At 33.6% G+C, this 23,131-nt stretch overlaps 1 protein-coding gene across 6 annotated transcripts; it reads left to right on the top strand.

Moving 5' to 3' along the window:
- Window positions 1–1,680: 1,680 nt before the first annotated feature.
- LOC140822097 (sister chromatid cohesion protein SCC2-like) lies at window positions 1,681–18,405 on the top strand. Of its 6 annotated transcripts, none has more exons than XM_073182825.1 (28): window positions 1,681–2,110; window positions 3,022–3,131; window positions 4,265–4,443; window positions 4,523–4,616; window positions 4,705–4,961; window positions 7,870–7,977; window positions 8,113–8,224; window positions 8,667–8,760; window positions 8,857–9,043; window positions 9,143–9,565; window positions 9,643–10,169; window positions 10,247–10,460; window positions 10,530–10,580; window positions 10,716–10,874; window positions 10,950–11,117; window positions 11,354–11,653; window positions 11,957–12,109; window positions 13,100–13,269; window positions 14,232–14,340; window positions 15,058–15,210; window positions 15,307–15,411; window positions 15,491–15,712; window positions 16,011–16,144; window positions 16,225–16,518; window positions 16,606–16,957; window positions 17,336–17,428; window positions 17,533–17,658; window positions 17,771–18,405. In XM_073182825.1, the coding sequence occupies exons 1-28, from the start codon at window positions 1,884–1,886 to the stop codon at window positions 17,987–17,989; spliced, it is 5,340 nt and encodes a 1,779-aa protein (XP_073038926.1). In that variant the 5' UTR covers window positions 1,681–1,883; the 3' UTR covers window positions 17,990–18,405. The 6 variants fall into 6 exon arrangements, with proteins under 6 accessions (XP_073038926.1, XP_073038927.1, XP_073038925.1 ...); XM_073182826.1 differs by having other exon boundaries at window positions 1,682–2,099; window positions 15,058–15,225; XM_073182824.1 differs by having other exon boundaries at window positions 1,682–2,110; window positions 8,676–8,760; window positions 15,058–15,225.
- The last annotated feature ends 4,726 nt before the right edge of the window (window positions 18,406–23,131 follow it).

The following is a 23,131-nucleotide window of genomic DNA, read 5'->3' as shown; positions in this document are numbered from 1 at the left end:
TGTTTTATTTCAAAATTGCGAAATCATTTGCCATATTGCATGGTATATAAAATTATTGAGTGTAATAGTTATATATGTTAATTAAAGAAATCAAAACGTGATGTTTAAGAGATTTAAGTTACACTATTATCATAAGCTATAATTTTTAGTAAAACGTAAATTGTTCGGTCTTACCACTATTTTCTGTAAGTAAATGATATTAATGTACTTTTCATCTGAAAATAATATTAGTTAAAAAATTGTTATTTAACATTTTTTTTATTTGTGATAAATCATCAACTTTTAAAATGTAAATTATATAAATATGGATGAAGTTTATCAGTTAGTACAAATCATAAAAAAAAAAAAGCAAACATGAAATTATAAGACTATTGATATAATCCTCTACTTATAAATAGTAAACACAACCTTGTCATACAATGTTCTTTATTATTTCATCATAGCCCGTCATATTGACTTATAATTAATACATTATTCAAGCTTATTTAATTTAATTTAATTAAAAATAGTATACCTTAGACTTCGAATCAACCCAAAAATATAAAATATCGCGTTTATGTATTATTTACAATAATTTATTTGAAATACTACTCAACTTCTATATACAATTTATAATAATTTCATTATCTATATGTTTGTAAGCATTTAAAATAAGTTATCGTAAACACCACTTTAATATATTTTAAAGATGAACATCTTTCTAAAGAACACACGTGCACTTAAATTTTTATATCCGTCAAGATGTAAAAATCGACTTTAGAAATATGGATTTAGTTAGGCAAAATGCTAATTTTAATCATGTACGTATAAATGTGACATTTTTAGTTCTGTATTTTTGTTGAATCAATTATAATTATATTTTAACAATTAATTTTAGTAGTTCTCATCAAAATCATGTAATTAATTGATTATATTTACTTTTTTTTTATAATTATTTTGTTTAACACACATGCATATTTCGATAAATTTTTAACCACATAAGTATAAAATATAACATGATATTAATTATTTTATCACATAATTTAAATGAAAATGAATAAAATCGATTATTAAAATAAATTATAAAATTACAATTAATTAAATAATATTATATTGTGCAAATGAAAAAAACTACCAGTATCAAGGTTCTAAAAAGCGTGAAGCGCCCGAAGTGCGGATGTCAAGCTCCAAATTTTTCAAGTTTGAGCGAGATTAGTACAACTTAAGCGTGAAAAAAAGTTTTTTTTTATCTTTAGTGTAATTGTAATTGTCCCAAACCAATAAATAGATAAAAGAATACATAAACATGATAAATTTAAATCTGATGCATTAGTTCTCATATTTATAAAGCATAAAAATCTCAAAATTACAATTTTTATTTTTTTGCAACTAGACCAAATTAAAAAATATTAAATATTTGTCAAATCATTATTAATCATAATTAAAATTAAAAAATAAACATATAAAGTATAAACCTAATTTATTATTTTTTTAAAAAATATCTTCAAAATAAATAAAAGTATAAAAATAAAATGATGCCATTTATTCTTCTTAAGTATACTTAATTAAATATCTTAATTACAATTAATTTGATCAATCGGGAAGCGGGGCTTTTTAATACACAGACATGTATGCCGCACGGAAAGCAATACGACGCCGTACAAGGCAAAGAAAGGGTATCACCGTCACTTCGCTCAGTTATTACTTATTACACAGAGTATGCTTCTTCGCTGCTTAAAAATTCGCAAAATTTTCTATATTCTTTTCCCCGCCATTTATCATTCTATCTCCTCCAACTCTCTCTAGGGCTACCGCATTTCTCCCCTAAATTAACCCCCCATTAACTCCATCAACCGTCGTCACTCCTCAAATTGACGAATTTTCACTCTCAATTGACTTCCGTGATGTCGAATTCTGGAAGCGGTGATGTCCCATGTGGGATAAGCCTATCCAATTCAGTCCACTCCGAGGTGGCGACGTGCTTGCCGTTGCCGTCGCTTCCTGTGTTCTGCGGTGCACTGGATCAGGAACTCTGCCTCTTTGATGATGGAAGGTCCCGGTGGTCGTCTAACCAAGGTGATGTTCCTGGAAAGATTGCCGATCTCCTCCGAAACACTGATGTTAGTTACCTGTAAGTTTGCTTTGATGTTTCTTTCTCTGTTTTAATTCTCGAATTTTAAATGTTTGGTTTGATGGATTTAGCTTAGTGAGAGCTAGAGTAGTTTGGATTGATGATCTACAGTTACTGGATTAGGAGGACATCCTATTTACTCCTGGGAGTAGTGGTGCTGATTGTGATAACTTTTTACCGTTTTAATGTTCCTGCACGTATGAAGTATGAACAACCACAACCACAACCACACGTTTGTGTATGTAGATGTACTTTAGGAGCAAGAAAAGCTGATGGCATATACGTTTGAGTGAGGGTTCTGACAAGTTGATGGATTTTATTCAGTATTTTTTTAATAAAAAAATTCAATTCCATTTGTAAATTTTCATCAAGCATAAAATGCTAATTGTTTTCAACCGTCTGCTTAGGATGTATCCTGTTGCCTTTAGTACATCATTCAAGTGCATGTTTTTATATGATCAATCTGATGCCTTTCTTTTCCTCAACAGTCAACACAATTAGTGTATTTGGTCATTCGAAATTGGCCAATGAAAACTCTTGCTCTTTACATAAATATTTGTTTGGAAACTTTGAAAAGGAACTTATTTGCTTGTATGTTGGTTTGACCCATGTCCGGGGTTTTTATATTTCACCTGCCAGGAAAATGGACAAGTATGAAATCAGTCGGCGAGAGTGAGTTTTATTTAAATTGCCATTTTTTTATGATGGAGTTATTGTAAATGAAAAATGACTTTGTGGATTGTGACTCATTCCATCAACATTCTAAAATTTTATTTTCTCTATGAGAACCTGCTTTGATGTTCTTAATTCCAAGGCAGGAAAGTTATTGCTAAAAATTTTTAGGAGTGAATAATTTTAGATTTATCCTGGTAGATTCCACTTGAAACGCTTGTTTGAAAATTTGTTTGTAGGAATCTCAAAGACCAATCAAGCATTCAACCAGGTGCCTCTATTGGGAATTCTGATCTTTTCAATGAAGTTTTGAGGCATGATCCTGATGCATTTGAGTGTGTCGCTCCAGGTAAAATTGTTCATGAATGGGTTTTAAATTTTTTGTTATTTTGTATCAACCAGCAACTTTTTTGTAGGTCATGCTCTTACCATTTAGATTTTGCTTTAGTTTCATTACTCTTATGGATAGATAATTATGTTTTATTGACTTGATAGCTATCGAGCATACTGTACACAATGGTGAACCTTGTTGTTTCAGAGCAGCATGTTCTTTTCTGTGTGATGTTTCATGAATCCAGCTTATAAACAGTGCAATAGCCCTTCTTCGTACATCGTTAAAACTAGCACCAAAGTGCAAGTGTTGCGTGCTTGGACAGTATTTTTTTTTCGAAGTTTTTCTATCAGTTCAAGTTTTATATAAAAATTGGCACAATAGTATAAAATAGAGGTGGTAATTATTAAAATTGTCAAAGGGGTAATTATTAAAATTGATGAAGGGATAAAATGTAATTGCTTAAAATTGCCAAAGTGGTATTTGTGAAAATTGCTAAGGGGTGAAATAATAATTACCAAAATGAATAGAGGTGATTTTGAAATTAAAAAAAGGTCGTACCAGACTTATCATTTTTGTCTTTATTCTCCACATCTTTAATATACTATAGGGATTTCTGTGTTTCTTAATGGAGAAACCAATTTTGAAGTCATTAGATGGCTGTTGATGATTAGGGATAGTTTAAGTTTAAGCATATAGGCTGAAAGGAGTTCAATGACTTTCTATCAATCTCACCATTGCCATGATGCATTGACTACTAATTTTTTGTCTCATTTAACCCGGTTTAGGAATTTCAACTTATATTGGGTAATTGCTGAAAATTTCGCTTTGTAATTATTGCTCCATTGCATGTTGACATTGGTCAGCATGCCCTACTTTTACCCTGAGAGTTACTTTAAATAATTTAATATCCTTTTTTCAGTTTGCTATAGAATATTTAAAGGAAATTCCGCTGCTACAAACTTTGCCTTAATTGAGAGAACTGCAATTACAGCTTTTTTTCGGGTTCTCTCCTTCATCTCATATAACAGCATTCCTGGAATATTATGTGATTTGCATAAACTGTTCACTGTTCTGAAAGGTGTCATATGTGTGCTAGTGTCAGCAATGGTTGCCTGGCTCATACTTATTTTACTTTTCAAGTTTCTCAGGTTCTGTCGAGGAGCCAATATATAGAAGTGATTTAACTGGATCCACGCCCTTTGAGCGTCACATGCCTATGCTCAGTCAGTTGCTGAGAGACTCTGGTGAAACGAGGAGAGATGCCGACCAAGTTCAGACAGACTCTGTCGGAACTAGCAAAAACCAGCAAGACCATTATGTTGACAAAGTAAGTTATGATACCGACTTCAACTGTGATGCAAGGTCTTTTGGTCAGCTAAGTTTTTTTTTTTTTGGGTTTTATACAGAAAATTACAAGTTCTTCCAGAAAGAAAAAATTGAAACAGAAAGGAAAAGATGGTTTTTTATCTACGAGTTGTCCTGATTCTCGTGACTTTCAAGGTATTAACTTTTAGTTTCTACATCACATTGTTAATTATGTGTTTATGTATATGTTTTAAGGAGCATTGCGTGGTCTCTTTTTTCACAGACGCAGCTATTTCAGGCTTTTGTGAAATGTTAGAGGAATTATGTGGCAGAGCAGAAATTTTTGACGAGGATCGAGATGAAGCAGAATTGATACCATTGCCTTTTTCTGATCTTAAAGCACTTACGAATGAAATTATGTCCATGAGAGCCAAAAAAATTCTCCATATGGTTCATATAGATCTTCTTTCAAGGACATTGAAGGTTTTAGACCACCAGATTCACCGAGCAGAAGGACTATCAATAAATTATAATGACCATGTAAGTTTACAATTTTGATAACTAAATAGATTTATATCCATGCCGAGGTTCTTGATTTTTCTCGAAGAAGTTGCCAAGGGTGATCATTCTGGTTTACAGTGGGAGGGGTTTCTTGTTGGTCTGATGTACCACTGTCTAGCTGAAATGTAATTCTTTTCACTATTTGACCCATTCCCTGTACAATGGTGTGATCTGGGAGTCATATTTTTGGCCCAAGTTCTCGTTATAAATTCTAATAATTACCTATTTCCCGCGCACTGGTTTGGTCTTGGAATCCCTTATTTGCTTGCTCCAGTAATTTCATTTCTTCTTGTGATATCTTATTGTTGAGTTCCTATTACTTATTTCCTTGAACTATTTTTGGTTTGGACTTTGTAAATTGCTGTAGATTCTGTGTGGCCCTCCTGCAGATTTCTCTTCAGAATGATTAATTTTACCTCTTTGATGCTTATGCTTTTGAGCTGCCTTTTCTGGTATCTCAAAGCCAAGCGCAAGGTGTGAAGACTTGTTCTTTACTGAAATGAAGCTCAAATAACAATATACTAGAATATGTACACCTGGAGAAAATTTCAGTACATATCAAACGCCATGTACTCAACAAATTATTGAAGAAAAATAAAACAAAATTCATTGATATTTAAGTGAAAAAAGATGGTTGTTATCTTGCATTTTGTCTTTGATTACTATCTACACATTAAAGGTGTGCTTAAAAGTGGTCTTGAGCCTCTAAGCCACACGAGGAACTTGGGCTATGGGTAAGGCCTGGGCTTTATTAATGTACAATGCCTTACCTTGCTCAATGGCAGAACCTGACAAGCCTAGGCATGCCTTGTGCGAATTCATTAACTATGATAAGAAATGTTCTCGACCTGCTTCGCTTCAACTGCTTTCCTGGTTGACTGATTTATTTTTATGGGACTCAGTGAATGTCCGACTGACCTGATATTTTTGTTTGGATTTGGTGTTTGGACCTATCTGCGACACATCACTCAAAAACTCTTGGCATGCTTGTATAAGTGTTGACATCCATAATTTAAACTATGTGCACAAATAGTTAGATGTTCGCAGGATAAATGATATGTTGTTGTGAACGCTCCCTTTCCTTTTTTTGTCAGATTTTGTGGTGAAATGAGTATTAATCAACTGATGCATGATGTTGGGCTGGTGAATGTGTCGGGGCCCTCAGGAATTGCCGACAGTTATGGCTGTGTTAAACAGATGACCTCCTGGAACTCAGAGAAGATATCTATACTGACATCTGTGTCTTGCTCGAGTTATCTGTTGTAACAGATCTCAAGAACATGCTGCATGTTGGACTAATTAAGAAGTAAAATAAATGTAGAAACGTAATTACTTGATTTGTGTAGTGGACAAATTGATTTTTCTCGAACATATACCCCATAGTGATTACTTGGTTTGGCTATGGGTAATTTTTTTGTTGTTCTGCACCATCCACCCACAAAAGGATTCATGTAATTGAATGAGGTCTACATGGATCAAAGCTATTCCTTCTTTACTTGCTAGATGCAATTAATATGTCTCCTTGTTTTTGTTCTATTTCCACTTTCCCCTGGTCTTGATTTTGGTATGAATTCCCCTATTTTTGTTATTTCAATAATATAATGATAACAACAACAATAATAATAAAGTGATGACACCGTATTAAAGTAAAAGAGAGTCTTATTTATGTGTATCAGTTTGTTCATGTTTAAAGATCGAGAAACGCAAAGCTTTACAACAATTTTGTGATCTTCATGTTAAGTTATTCTACCAAGTACCAAATCACCAGTCAGGATGGTATGAAGAATTTTTTTATTTAAGTCATTTCATTCAACATTATTCAATGTTGTATAAGTCTTTTATATTTTTAGATTCACTAATTAAATTTTCAAAAGAATGATATTCAATCAATGTCAGTCAATTTTGCATTTCATGCATTTGAATTTGCATGTTCCATATAACGTGCCCGGTGCCTGGCTGATCTATTCCATACCACGCAGTTTGTAGTTTATCATATTAACATATAAAAAGTATGTAAAAAAATCCCCTGTAGATGTTGACCTCGGGGATATTTTCATTAATGGCTGTTTATAATTGCACATCTCTGATTTCAAAACTGAAATCTTTCATATAGATTATAGTGACTCCTGTCTTTGTAACCAACTCCAATAAACCCTATCTCGCGTATACAATTATAGAGCATGGACGTTAATGCTAGATTTCATGCTTGTTAGCTTCTCTTTTTTGAAGATCTTAGACCTGGATTTTCCTCGAGGAAACTAAACCACCATGTGTTAATATAACTATCCCAAATAAGTGGATTCATGGCTGTCCACTCAAATCTAGGCATGTCAGAGACTAAGAACTAATGCCTAATTTTATCTGAAGTAACCAGGTTATCCACCAATGACTGTTTGCTCGACTCCCCATCAGTTGTTGCTTGTGAGAATCTGTCCTGGATGAAGGTTAATGTCAAGTATTATCTGGAGGACCAGATCATTTCTATGTGCATTTCCAACCATATAACGAGGGACTCATATGATGGGGATATTGTCATGCAGTAATTGTGAATATTGTAATTGCGCTTACTGAATCTACTATAGAATGTTTCGCGTGTTTCACAAAATCAGATTGTTACTTATTTTTTTTTACCTTTGCTGGATAGTTTACGGTTCCAGGTCTTGTTTGCTTAGGGATTTGGTTGTTGAGTTTCAATAACCCTTCCTAAGAACTAATAGCGGGTGGAGGTTATCGACTCCCTTTAGACTATTTTCGGGTGTTTCTTTTCCCCTACCTTTGTCTCTTTGACACTTCCCTTCTTCAGTTGTCAAGTTTACGTGGTTAGCTTTCATTTACCTATGTTGCTCTTGCCTCAATGTTTTCATTAATTATTTTCCCTATTTTCCAGCTGGATGCTGACGTTGTATCATCCATTTATTGCTCTCTCGAGTCGATCCATGGAGCTTTGGCTATTATGGCTCACGATGATATGCCTAAACAGCTTTACAAAGAAGAGGTATGCATATAAGTTCATTTGGTGTGATGAAATATCTGGGGATGTGATCTTGCTTGTACTTCTTTGCTGCTCAAAATTCTGTTTAAAGTTGCCAGATTATCCATCTTTGTCAATAATTTTCCCTCTTCGTCTCAGAATATTGAAAGAATCCTGGATTTTTCGAGGCATCAGATTTTGGATGTTATGTTTGCTTGTGATCCAGCATACCGTGCAATGCATAAGCCAACTGATAATGGAGCCATTGATGGTATGCTATGCTTCTAGCCGGTTTACTTGAGTCATTTACATTTTTACACGACAATCATGTAGAACGACTGCTTCAGTTAATGATTTATCTTCTCCAAAGTTGCTCCTTTACTCTCTTGGATGTATAGCAAGACCTGAATTTACCTCTTTCCATGGTTCTTCTTTGTCTGGTTAAAATGTGAATTTTTTTATTTTTCTATAAAGCATAGTGTGTCATTTTGTTCTCCTTTGGCAATAATGAATTTCTTCGCTAGTATGTGGATGTGGTGTCCATTCGGCTCGATCATTGTTCCTCCTTTATGCTATGGACTGAGTGCAAGTAGAGAAAGGTCTCATGTTTCTTGCTTTTGGATCTTAGCTTCCCCTTTGTATAGTGTCTTACATTTTATGCTGTTATCCTTATTTTATTTCTCGTGTTCCTTCGTTTACCTTTTGAATATTAGATGAAGAAGATGAAGAAGCGGATGATTTTGGTTCAGCAAGTAAAAAAAGACGAACCTCCAAGAGTGTAAAAGAAAAGAAATCCACGACCTACAAGTACAATGATGACTCTATATCTTTTTTTCTGATGACGATGTTTTGGTTATCTAAAGAGGTTTTTCTTCCCAGAATAATTTTACGATTTTTCCTCAGGGGACTTTCTGTCGTGAAAACTGTAACTCAGAAGTTGTGCACTATTCTTAGTTTTCTGAAGCAGTTTCTGTCAATAGAGTGCCTTTCGGATAGTTGCATTCTCCAGCTCGTGAGAACTAGTTTGCAGACACTTTTGGTTGATAACATCCCACTTTTGCAGTTGAAAGCAATCAGTTTAATTGGTGGGGTAATGGAATCAGCTTACCTAGTACCTGTTCTGGTCTATCTCTAATTTTCTACATTTTCTGCTTTTGCTGAGTCGCATTTTTGTCAAATTGGCATACAGATATATTACATGTATACTCAGCATAGATCTTACGTGATGGATGAAACTGTTCAAATAATTCTAAAGTCACCACTCTCTAAGCGAGTACCAAGAACATATCATCTTCCTGATGAAGAGCAGAGACAAATTCAGTTAATCACAGCTCTGTGCATTCAAATGGTTCAGTATAGTGCCAATCTTCCTGAAGTTGTTAGGTCCGAAAATCCATTACTGGAGGTTTCAGTCGACCCTGGGTACCCTGCCAAATGCTATGAGGCAATCACAGAATCTTGCTGCCTCTTTTGGACTCGAATTCTTCAGAGACTGGCCAGCACAAAAAGTCAGGATGCATCTGAGCTAAAGATGATAATGGAAAATCTTGTCATGGATTTACTCACTACTCTGAATTTACCAGAGTATCCTGCCTCAGCTGCTATTCTAGAGGTACCCTTTTTACAGTTGGTCCTTGGATGGAGGTGTTATCACTTATCTGCTTGATACTTATCTAATACTTTTTGCAGGTACTTTGTGTATTGCTGCTTCAGAATGCTGGGCTGAAATCTAAAGATATTACAGCTCGAATAATGGCCATTGACCTACTGGGTATAATTGCTGCAAGGTTGAAGCACGATGCTGTCCTGTGTAGGGACGACAAATTTTGGATCTTGAAGGAGTTTATTAATAGTGAAAGGGTTGATCCGAGTTATGAAAAGGATGCATGCTCTGTTTGTAAGGGTGCAATAAGTGAAAGGTCCTTATTTGTGTGTCAAGGTTGTCAGAGAGCATTTCATGTTGATTGTATGGAAGGAATGGAGAATGAAGTTCATTCGCGCAACTCAGATTGCCAAATCTGTCTGTGCGAGAGACAACTTCTTGTCTTGAAAACATACTGTGTGTCCCAGGACAAGGACGAAAAAAAGAATCGGAATCAGTCAAAAAAATCTTCTAGACATGACACAGTGACAAAACAGGAGATTGTTCAACAAATGCTTCTCAATTATCTGCAGGATGTGCGGTCCGAAGATGACACACACCTCTTTACACGATGGTAAGCAACTAAAGAAAAAGTATCGGTTATCAGTCTTTTCAAATTTCATAAGCCTATGAAGATATATTGACTTGCAGGTTTTATCTTTGCCTATGGTATAAGGATGACCACCCTGCTTCTGAACAAAAAATCTGCTACTACCTCACTAGGCTAAAATCTAGAGCAATTGTGCGCGAGTCTTCTTCATTTTCATCCTCTCTGAAACGGGTTTCAGTTAAAAAAGTAGCTTTGGCATTGGGACAAAATAGTTCGTTTACTAGAGGGTTTGACAAGATTCTTCAAGTGCTCCTGGTAGGTGAATGTTGATTCTTTAATAATTCAGCATTTGGATGTTTGTTCTTATGATTCTACTATTATCAGGCAAGTCTAAGGGACAACTCACCAACAATTCGTTCTAAAGCAATGCGAGCGGTATGCCATAAATCGTTTCTTTATATACCATGCCTCCTGGATTCCTTGTCTTCTAGTTTGTTCTTTTCAGCACCATCTGAAATTGGAAGGTGAGGAGCCTTGACCTCTTCCATTTTATACTCTTTGGAACTACAGGTTAGTATCATTGTAGAAGCTGATCCCGAGGTTTTGGGTGATAAGTTTGTCCACATGGCTGTTGAGGGAAGGTTTTGTGACTCTGCTATATCTGTCAGAGAATCTGCTCTTGAGCTTGTTGGTCGTCATATCGCATCGTATCCTGATGTTGGTCTTAAGGTATTTCAGTTGCGGATGCTTGGTTTGATACTCATGGGGTTGATTTGATTTCTAACTTCTGGTTAATTTTTCTAGTATTTTGAGAAGGTAGCAGAGAGAATCAAGGATACAGGGATTAGCGTGCGAAAACGTGCTATCAAAATTATTAAGGATATGTGTACCTCTGATACCGGATTTTCACTTTTTTCCACTGCCTGCGTTGAAATAATATCTCGCATCAATGATGAAGAATCCAGCGTACAGGTGTTTGATTGTATTTTGTTAGCTGCACACAAAGCTTCTTTTCCTTAGGAGTTGAAGACCTCATGTATGTATGCACCTTTGTTACTGTAATGATTGGAGCACAATGGTTTAAACACTTGAAAATTGGTGTGATTCTCTGATAGCTTGAAATTAGTTTGTATATTGATCTTTGAGCTTTTTCTTAGGTCCACTGTTGTTTCATTCAAGTGTGTTCTTGATGTCATTCTCCTTTTCAGGATCTTGTCTGCAAGGCTTTTTACAAATTTTGGTTTGAGGAGCATTTGGGCATGCAGACCCATTCATTTAAAGATGGAAGTTGTGTCCCATTGGAATTGGCTAAGAAGACGGAGCAAATTGTTGAGATGCTGAGAAGGATGTCTAGTCATAAACCACTTGTTACTGTTATTAAAAGAAACTTAGCCCTTGATTTCTTTCCACAATCAGCCAAAGCTGCTGGAATAAATCCCGTGTTACTTGCTTCAGTACGCAGACGCTGTGAGTTGATGTGCAAGTGTTTGTTGGAAAAAGTATTACAGGTAATGCTTTTGGAGAAAGTGGGTTCATATTTGGTATGTTATCTGGTTCCTTGTGTATGCTTAGGCTTTAGATTGTTTTATTCCAGTTTATGTAAAATTTACTAGAATATCTTCTCTAACCAGGAATTACCATATTCATCGTTAAATTAATATGTCCCTTGCTTCTTGGATGAAATAATGCAACAGAAAATTATCAAGGACTTAAATATCCTTGTGATATTGTACATTTTCACTCATTTCTCTCTCTCTAAAAGTAGTCTTTGTCCGGCAATGCTAATCGGCAAATTTGCCATGTTCCTCCAGGTTACAGAAGTAAGTAGCGAGGAAGGAGAAGAGCTCATGCTACCATATGCTTTACTATTGCATGCCTTTTGTCTGGTGGATCCTACTCTATGCGCACCAGCTTCTGATCCTTCTCAGTTTGTGGTCACCCTACAACCATATCTGAAAAGTCAGGTCAATTAAATTTCTTTCCCAGTGCTAAAACTTATACAAATGACGATACTCTTTCATGAATGAATCCTATCAATTTTGATATTCTTGTTTACTCTCTGCTCAGTATTCCATGTTTATAGTTGGAATATCTCATTTTTGTTTCTTGGATGTTTCTAATCACTTTTTAAAGTTGGATTACTATAGTGTCATCGACTAGTTAGTAGGAATCAACCGATGTTGTAAGAAATGTCTTGGAGCTACCAGTTGGAGACGATGGTTTTCTGTACCTACTCAATGTTTGTGTCACCAAATTTCTTTAAACATTGGGTCATTGATGTTTTCAGCAGTTGGTGATATGAAATCTTTAAGGACTGAATAACTCTTGTAATGTGTCTGATGTTTTTCTTTTCCCTTCTCTTTCAACTTTGTACTTTCTATGAGATCAAATCCCAAGCAAATGACAGTATTTATTTGGTGTAAAGTTTAGTAGATTGTATGGAGTGCCTTGCCTAGATGATATTCAATTGTATGTTATGATCATGCATATCATATTTCTAGATTCGTTTTTCTCGTAAACAGCATGCTGCTGAGCGATTTATAATTTCGCTGTTAGTTGACTACTAGCTACGAGGTTAGATACTTTGGCTTTTGAATTCTTACTCTATTTTATTTCCATGTTCTTGTTAAATATATCATCGCCTTTTAATTATTAGTTTAACTTGAGGATAGGCACAAAGGACCGAATGTACATTTTATTTAATCGAAACTGGATTTGCAATCCTAAGGTTGAAGTGGAATCAGAAATCTGGTGTCTTTATAGAGTCATGTTTATGATTAGTTGAAAATGGTCATTAGCACAGATTCGTGAATGGGAGGATGCAAATATCTGTGTGTGAGATCACACGGGTATTTATTTCTTGATCTTGCAGAAAACCATATTAGCAAAATATCCTCGAAAGTCTTAAATTTAACTGAGAATGAATTAAACACAGTTTCTTCTCCTTTTTGCAGTCCGACAATCGGGTGACTGCACAGCTATTGGAGAGCATAATATTTGTGATAGATTCCGTCTTGCCTTTGTTGCGCAAGCTTCCTCAAACTGTTTGCGAAGAACTTGAACAAGATCTAAAGCAAATGATTGTTCGACATTCTTTCCTGACAGTTGTTCATGCTTGCATCAAGTATTCTACTTTTCTCTGCAATTTATCTTTTGTTTTCTATCAATAGAAAAAAACATTTAGTTCTAGAATTTTGTGCCACCACCTGTTCGATAATCAGAACTTATATTACATCCTGTATGTTCCTTTCTGATGATTGAAGGCTGTTTAGTTGATAATGATAACATTTTTTGGTAACTGTTTAAGTGTAAGCTATGACCAATTCTTTTGGTGAAGGCATTCAAGGTTGCTTTCTACTGGGGATTTTCTGTAATTGTTTTAGAGAAAGTAACTATTTTGGTATTTTTGGAAGGTCGGATTTCAGTAAGTGAAAATATGATCTTTGATCTTTGGGGTGTTCGTGCTGTGGAATTTTTCAAAAATTTTCGTACTTAAAATTTTATATATTTTTTGAAGGCATTAGTGTTGATGTTTTTTCCATCTTCAATGGCACAGCGTTTTAATAATGGCTATTTATATATATTCTTGGCATCATGTAGCATGAATTTGGTTAAATGGATAAACATGTGAAATGGTGTTAACAGTTGCTTCATCCAGTGAAAATTCTTTTAATTTCTCTCCAAGTCCTTTCCATTCTTAAAAAATGACTGAAACTCTTGTTTGAATGGAGCTTAGCTGAATAACATAGTTTTTTTATTTTCTATTAAAATAGATTATCTCTTAGACATTTTATGTGGGGATTGTTATTGGGGAATTTAAGATTGATTTGCTATTAACCTGAATGTTGGCAACATTTTTTTGAAAGACTCTGTTTTGTTGACCTTGTGGGAAGATTTTCCTGACACTATGCGGCTATGGAATATTGTACTTTGTTCTTAAATTTGTGAGTTGCATGGTAGCTGAAGTGTTTGACTGTCTCTAATTTCTTAAATAGGTTTTATAAGATAGGGATAAGTTTCAGTTTCTTGGTAATGATACATTTTCTTGCATCTGTTTTCTGACGTATCGTGTCTCTCGAATATCAGGTGTTTGTGTTCCGTGGGCGACGTAACAGGAAAAGGAGCACTTGTGGTAGAATATCTTATTCAGTTGTTCTATAAGCGCCTGGACGCCTTGGGATTTGATAATAAGCAGGTTCCTGTTTGTCATGCAAATTTTAGGGTTCTAATTGCCACCTTTTGTTCGATCTCAGCTAATTATGCTTATTTCAAACATTTCAGATGCTTGAAAAACAGACAAAAATTGTTTTTGGTTAACTTACCTGCTTTCGGGTGCATTAATTCTTCTCGCCCCTTACATGCTCTATTTCTTTATCTATCATTTTGTTCATTTGCCATATCCTGCATTATTTTTTGCCATGCCATTGCACACACATGAACCAACTTCTCCTTTACAGTGATGTTTGGGATTTGTAATTTCTTGATTATTTTTTCCTAGGAAGAAAGGTTTCTGAGATTTTTCAGATAGCAATCATCACATGTTATCATTTCATGTTGTTCCAGAGTAAAATACAATTCTAATATAATAGCCAATCATGTTCTGACATAGCAGATTGTTCCTCGAGGATGCAATAATTTTAAATTTTAAATTGAACACATACTGAAGCACATTAAGCTTAGTCTCGTCTTGAATGTCAGACGTTTTGCTACTTGTGCATTTATGCTAACCTAGATACATCAAACCCACTGCAATTGCTGCCTGTTTAAGTAATGTGCTCGGCCAAATTATCTTAAATTGTCTTATACCGTCATCCCCTCACAGTTAATACTCTTTTCAGTTTTTCATTTGCTTGAATATCTCTAGTTTCGTGAACATGTGGTCACTAATATTTATTAATATTTATCTTGTCAGCAAGTAGGTCGGTGTCTTTTTTGCCTGGGGTTGTTATTGCGTTATGGTAGTTCTCTGTTGACTGAGTTTTCTTCGAACACGAGGATGATGGATGTCACACACAGTGTTAACCTTTTTAAAAAGTATCTTCAGGCCGAAGATTTCATCATTAAGGTCCGTTCGTTACAGGTAACCACTGTTCTGCTGTAGGTTTGGTAATTTTATATTAAATATTATAAAATTCATTATGTAATTTTGTATTTTCTTCAGGCCTTAGGCTATGTTTTAATTGCTCGGCCTGAATTTATGTTGCAAAAGGATGTTGGTAAAATCATGGAGGCCACGCTTTCCTCTAATACTGATGCTCGTCTGAAGGTATTCTTGTTTTTGTTGATCCCGCCATGGCACCGTCCTTCTTTTCTCTATTTTGTTAACAATATTTATGGTTTGCCAGATGCAATCGTTACAGAACATATATGAATACCTTCTCCATGCGGAAAGTCAACTGGAACCTGATAAAGCTAGTAAAAAGGAAGTTAGTCGTGCACAAAGTGTGCCTGTTGCTGCTGGTGCTGGTGATACTAACATATGTGGTGGTATAGTTCAGCTGTATTGGTATAACATCCTAGGGAGATGTTTAGATGTGAATGAACAAGTGCGCCAAACAGCTCTAAAGGTCTAATTTTTCTTTGGTTCGAGCTTGTAGTCGTGAGATACTCTTGACACCCCATCCCAACACTTGCACACACTCACACCAAATCCAAATGAATAAAATAAAATACCGAAAAATTGTTGGTCCTTAAACATGTTACGATTATGGTGATTTGATTGTTACTTCAAGACCTGAAAATAATTTCCTACATATTTGGTCCTCAACCAGCATTGGGAATCCTTGTTTTAACTCTTCACGACCCATCAGCATTTACAACAATAAGCGTTATTGATTTATTTTTTTGTTTCTCTTCTGTTCACAGATTGTGGAAGTTGTGTTGCGTCAAGGTCTTGTACATCCAATTACTTGTGTTCCATATCTTATTGCTCTTGAAACAGATCCTCAGGAGGTTAACTCAAAGCTGGCTCATCATCTGCTGATGAATATGAATGAAAAGTATGTTCATTTATGTGATAGTCATTCATTATTCTCTGCATCTTGAACTGTAGTTGGAACTTATTGATTGCTTACTTCAGGTATCCAGCTTTTTTCGAAAGCCGTCTGGGAGATGGGCTTCAGTTGTCGTTTATGTTCATACATGGCATGAATGATGCTATAGCAGAAATCCCAAACCATAAAGTTCATTCCAGTGTATCCAACAGTGTGAAGGGAAGGTCTGATGCTGGCACTTCAGCTTATGCCCGCCTAGGTGTTTCTCGGATTTACAAGCTCGTTCGCACAAATCGTGTTTCGAGAAATAGGTTTATGTCTTCTGTTGTTCGCAAGTTTGAAATGCCTAGGTGGAATAATTACGTTATACCTTTCCTCATGTGAGTTACGTCGCTTGTTCTCATTGTCGTCATTTTTATACTTGCTGATTCTTGGAAATGTCGCTCAGATTATTTTTTTTTCTACAGGTACTGTTCAGAAATTCTTGCTTTGTTACCTTTTACCTCCCCTGATGAACCTCTTTATCTGATATATACTATAAACCGATTGGTACAAGTTCGAGCTGGGATATTAGAGTCAAACATGAAGGATTTTTTGCATTCTTTAGAAGGAATTTATCCAAAAGGTATCGGAAATGGGACAGTCCAGTCTGATCATACTATTCAATCTGTCAGCGAAAGATCCATGTCCAATGATGGGAATCACAAAATCTCTGAAGAGTTCCCGGGTCGTCATTTATCTGGAGATCCTCAATCCAAGTATTCAGATATTATGGAAGATTCCTATATCATGCCCAAAATTGATTTGCAGAAAATCCAGGTACATAAATAACTATTGGGAGGAATACAGATACTACCTTGACCACTCATGGGTCAGACTTTAACCTCCTCGACTATGATAGTGCTCTTTTACAAACTCTTTCAAGCCACGGAGCCTATGTGTTTGTACAGAATAGATACATTTCTGTACATGACTTGAAAAACGCATTGCTGAGCGTGCCTGGTTGTAATGGATTATTTTTGAAACAGCGGAAGTTAATGCACATTTTGTTAAACAATGGGAGTTAACTTTTCTGTTTCCACTTTTAAAATTTAATTCACAGCATGCTAATTTTCTGTGAATTGATTTTGTTGCAATTCCTTTGAATTTTGGCATTTTCAAATAGCTTATGCTTCTTCATTTTCCTATCTGTCGCAGGTTGATTGTCTGGCAATCGGTGCAATCCAACTTCTTTTGAAGCTGAAACGGCATCTCAAGATTGTTTTCGGTCTCGATGATGCCCGCTGCCAGGTAATGCTCTTTACGTGACCTGCACCTACTATAATATAATCAGAAAGATGGTCATTTTATTTCAAATATATTCGTTCCAAATCTGTTCTTTTTTCTTTGATTAGGCATATTCACCAAATGAACCGCCAAAACCTGGTGAGAGTTTTTTGCGGCAGAACATTTCATTTAATATTAGCGACATAAACATAGACCCACCAAACACTCGTGAAGATTTCTCGAGGAGGTATCAGGTAATACAAGTACTAATTTAAACCATTACCCTGAATGTATTTTTTCGGTTGCATTTTAGCCGGAGTTTACTAGATGCTTTGTTCCCTTTGTATATGATTCTCCACTTCTCAGGATTTGAAGAATGCATTGACCGAAGATACTGTTGATTATTCAACCTACACCGCCAACATCAAAAGGAAACGACCCCCTCTAAGAAGAGGTGGGAAGGCCAGCCGAACGGCAGATGCTGAAGATGAAGATGACAACGAGGATGAAAATTGGACTGATGGAGTGAACAGGATAAATAGGAGTGGCAGAAGAGGTAATGTAAGAACTAGGCAACGGTATTAGTAGGAAATACTAAAAAGTAAAGCTAAAATGTAGAGTACATAGATAGGTGAAACAAAGCTAGGTGGAGATAGAATGTGCAGAGAAAATTGATACTTGGAAAATTTCTGAAGGTGGAATGTGATTTTAGAAATACCCTAGGGATGAGGGGCAATTTTTGGTGGACGCTATCGCAGCTCTACTCTACCAATTGAGGCTACGACTAGCACCGAAAGCTCTTCACTTGTTGATAGCATTTTGTACAGTATTTTTTAATTCTATCTCGTTTTTTAAATGAAATATGTGTTGTTTCTGTAGTTTCCAAGGAATGTGTTACTATCTAGGTATAGCAGGGTACAAACTGGGTCATCATTTCTAGTTGTATATTGTTCTGTGAACAGGATAAAGTCCATAATTGGCAGATGGCTCGTTATTTTTTTTGGCACATTTTATTGTTGCGAATGCGATGTATCTTTTGTTTCCTTGATTTCATTATTGTACATGTTGAAGGTAAGAATTTGGTCGAGTTCTCATCGACGAGTCATGAACTGAGTTCTTCACGAGTGTAAGCACTAATACATTGGGGATGTTGAATCGGTGATTGATATTTGAAGTTCAATGTGATATTTCTCTTTATTTTTGGGTTAATATGAAAGGTTTAGTTCTTTTTATTATTATTTTTCTGAGATGTGGATGTCCTATACGACAGTCCAGTTGACGGATGTTATTATTTTTATTTCAATATTGAATTCGAAATTAATTTTGGAGAAACCATCTAGCAAGAGAACAGTTTGAACAAAAAAATAAAATATTCTACAATAAAAATAATAATTATTATTAATTGCCTTTGCAGGAGATTCGATTTTTAAAATATGATTGAATTACAGTTCTGATTCCATTTTATTGTAACTGGAACCATCGACATTGGAAAAGACTTTTCAACTATGGGAAACGTAGGGCTGCCTTTTTCTCAAATTCTTCCATATTATACTCATCACTCACACCTTTTTTGTATAATATTGAATCTAAATTAGTTATGTGTAGTGATATAATGATATTTTTACAAGAGACGGTTAACAAGGTAGACGCCTTATTATGTGCGTCAAATAAATATATTATAGATACATATTAGAATGGGCGTTGGACAAGTTGGGATTAGAGATGTCATTTCCAGCCTCCCCGGCATCTTGAAAAATAATCCCAACTATTTGATGAAATAGTAGGTTTTTGTGATACCGTTTCACATATTTTTATCTTTGAGATAAGTCTATCATGTTCATATTTATAATAATAAATAATATTTTTGACATAAAAATTAATAAGTTTTAATGATTTACCCAAATAAGAGATCCATCTCACAAAATTGACTCGTGTGACCGTCTTACAAAAGCTGTTGTGTTGATGAAATTGACCCGTGACTAAAAAAAGTCGAACACGTATTGGAGCTACCAATACATGAGTAACTATCATTCTAAAAAAATAACGAGTGATTATCATTGTTAGTTTAAAATCTTAATTTTATATTATTAAAACGAACACAAAAACTATTATGACAAGGTCTCACAGGTAAATTCATAATTTATAGAAAAATATTATTTTTCACTGCATACATAGATCAGACCGACCTATCTCAGAAAAGATCTACTCTAAAACAAAAAAACTCACTTAACTTCATCACACATATTAATCTCATTATACATACAAAGTACACAATCTCAAATTTCAAACTACACAGCAACTAAATCAAAGAGAAAAATAATTGTTTAATAATTAATAGAAATTTAATGTTTTAAATAAATGACTGATCGATTGGTATGCACATTTTGTGGGTCGGGTCGATACAGCCCCCACACCTAATATTTTTTCATGGATGACCAAAATAAGATATTTGTTTCATAAAATACGACTGTGAGATCGTCTCACATAAATTTTTGTCTTACATTTATGTATGGGTGATTTTTATATATTTATACAATCATGCAGTTAATATTTGGAAATAATGCATTTAATTTGGAAACCCAAAACCATTACTTTTCACCACTTTAAAGTTTTAAGACCTGTTTCTGTTGAAAAGGCAAGAAGATAGTTAGATACGCATTTATTAAGCTATTAATTAATATAGCAACATTTGTCATCCCATTTTATTATATAAATAATTGAGAAAAGTATTAATTAATATGTTTCTATGTTTTTTTTAAAAAAACTGTTCCAATGAATTTTCGTATTATAAAAAAATCTTAAAAATTATCCTATTAGTTGTCGTAAATGAAATTCCAAAATTTCATGAACTAATATTTTCTTCTCAAAATAATAACCTAGGTTTATATAATAATATCATAATTTTCACTAAATACGCTTAATGCGATTTGAATTATATTTCACTTACGCAATATTTCATTTAATAAATATGAACATGAAATTAATTTTAATTTTGTATCCATAATTTTATGTGAATAAATTAATGTTACAATTTTCTTAATTTTTTATGATGGTATCAATTTATGTACTACGAATTCAAAGAAAATAAATAATAAAATTTTATATGATAAATCATACGGTTTTACAAAAAATATTTGTATGCTTGTGTGCATTCATATGAATGCTTGTAGGTTGTTTTATATATATTTTTTCAAGAAAATAAAATAAAACTGATATGAATTAAAACAAATAATAATATTTAAAGTTAATGAAAATAAGCATTTATTTTCAAGGATATCTGAACTTAATGGAAAGCTACTTTTATGCACCATAATTAATTCTCCAGTAAGGTTGACGCAAGATATAAAAAATTTCTTAATCCGAAAACGATGAACCCGAATCATACCAACCCAATTTGATTTTGTATCTTTTAACAAAACAATTAAAAAATAAAATAAAACATATAATAATAATAATAAATTAAATTAAACATATAATAACAAATCTCCCTTATATAGAATTTAAATTTAAAAGTCTAATTGTAGAAAATTTAAAGTCTATTTATTTAAAAAAATGTTTTTTAAAAATCAATGTTTTACAAAATAAATATTTCATGGTGAAAATCTATGATATCAGTATGCAATAATTTTTTTCAAACACAAAATATAAAAAAATGTAACTAATATTTTTTAATTCTATATAAAAAATAATTTAAAAATCCGAGTAACATCGGAGCGGGTCACTCGAACCGATTACTCTTTAGGGTCATATATTGGATCTGACTCGAACCTGAAAACTCTCAACCTTAAATCAATATTTTACAGTGGAGTCGGATTGGCATGTAGTTTCATTTATGACACCCTTACTTAATATCTCTATATATGTATCAAAAGAGAACAACTCATAAATAAATAAAGAGTGAGTCTCATGTGAGACCCACTCACGGATCTTAATCTGTGAGACGGGTCGATCCTACCGATATTTACAATAAAAAATAATACTATTAGCATAAAAAGTAATACTTTTTCATAGATGACTCAAATAAGAGATTCGTCTCACAAATACGACCCGTGAGACCGCCTCACACAAGTTTTACCATAAATAAATAAGTAATCATACATTTGGGACTCCAAATTGGGAAATTGATTTTGGTCTTGTGTGCTTCTCTTTGTGATTTGGGTTTTTTGTGTTATTAAAACTCAATCCAATATTTTATATTTTTTTTGTGATTTTATTCATTTTTACAACGTGAAACTGATATGGTACCAATGTAGAGTTGACGCTACTATATGTAGTGTCACGTTAACACTTTCGATGAAAAATGAATAAAATCACAAAAAATAAAAAGATATATGACTAAACTTGAAATTTGATAATATAAATTACCAAAATCGTAAAATGAAAAAAATTACATAACTAAAAATGCAGTTTTCCCCACCAAAGATATACTCTACTTAAGTAATCTCAGCTTTTAAAATTTTAACATTAAATGATATGGAAGGCAAATTTAGGTTTCATCTCCTAAATTTTTATCCAAGGAGTAATTCCAAAAAATGTTGATGAAAATACATTTTTACTGCACGTAAATTTTATTTAAGTGTAAAACAATAATTTTCTCTATATTGTAGGGGAGTGTATATCCTAGTTTAGTGTAGGAATTAATAAGGAGAACATATAGCTAACATGCAATAACTTCAATTGAATGTTGGGCAGGCATTGCCAACCTGATTTGAACCCAAACAACATGTATATGTGAGAAATTTAAATTAACAATAACTTTTTGTTTGACCCCAAATCTGAAATATGACCTCAGTTTTTTTTTTTTTTAATATATATACATGAATTTAACAAAATAATTTATTTATCCTATTGGATTAATAAAATGTGTACTAAACTTTCCTTCAAAATAACATAATTTGTATCCTAAGCTAATTATAATGTATGTCACCGCATTTGATTGAACTACATGTCAAAACTGTTAGTATAAAATTTAAATCGAGTTAAGTTTGGAAAAATACTTGATTTTTTAATAGAAAAAACCGTCTTAATGGGAGAGTTTGACATATCACTACTTATATATTATCAAAAAGAAAGAAAAAAACAAATTTTATTTTTATTTTTATTTTATCAAAAAGCTAAGAAAATAATAAATAACAATAAAACTAGGGTATAAAAAATAGATAAATATACATAAAACCCTAGATAAAACTAGGGTATCAAAACCTGATTTGTGTGCTACTTAATCTACAATTGTAATCTGTAAATAAAATATTATATCTTTTTAGATGATTATAGTTGCAAATATATATAATTATTGCTTAATACTCTGCTGTCCATAGCCAAATGTAAGAAAATGGATTTGGTCTGTCATTATTTTTAAAAAATGACATCTCTAAATGTATTTGAAATGCATTACAGATGATATTTTAAAAAAGATATTAGTTGACTAGAGTTAAATAACTCAAAGACAAAAATTTATGTGAGACGGTTTCACGGATCGTATTTGTGAGACAAGTTTTTTATTTGGGTCACCCATGAAAAAATATTACTTTTTATATTAAGAATATTACTTTTATTATGAACATGAATAGAGTTTATCCGTCTCACAAATTATGATCACGTGAAACTCACTAGTAACAAAATATCCCTCGCCAAATTGAAATGCTTATGAGATAAAATAACAGTAGAATGTCATTTTAGTAATAATAACAAAAGTGAAGGCTAGCTCCCCACCAAGCTTTGGCTATT

Source organism: Primulina eburnea, unplaced genomic scaffold, assembly GCF_022965805.1.
Source record: "Primulina eburnea isolate SZY01 unplaced genomic scaffold, ASM2296580v1 ctg739_ERROPOS11973397, whole genome shotgun sequence".
Lineage (NCBI taxonomy): Eukaryota > Viridiplantae > Streptophyta > Magnoliopsida > Lamiales > Gesneriaceae > Primulina > Primulina eburnea.
Note: the sequence above shows the minus strand (reverse complement) of the source record. Positions and strands in the feature narration are given on the sequence as shown.

Excerpts from the sequence above, each read along its gene's own strand:
- LOC140822097 (XM_073182823.1), top strand. The coding sequence starts at position 1,884 with ATGTCGAATTCTGGAAGCGGTGATGTCCCATGTGGGATAAGCCTATCC. Across the intron at positions 10,461-10,529 it reads AGATTCTTCAAGTGCTCCTG|GCAAGTCTAAGGGACAACTC; the intron begins GTAGGTGAATGT and ends TACTATTATCAG. Across the intron at positions 15,226-15,306 it reads TTAAGGTCCGTTCGTTACAG|GCCTTAGGCTATGTTTTAAT; the intron begins GTAACCACTGTT and ends TATTTTCTTCAG.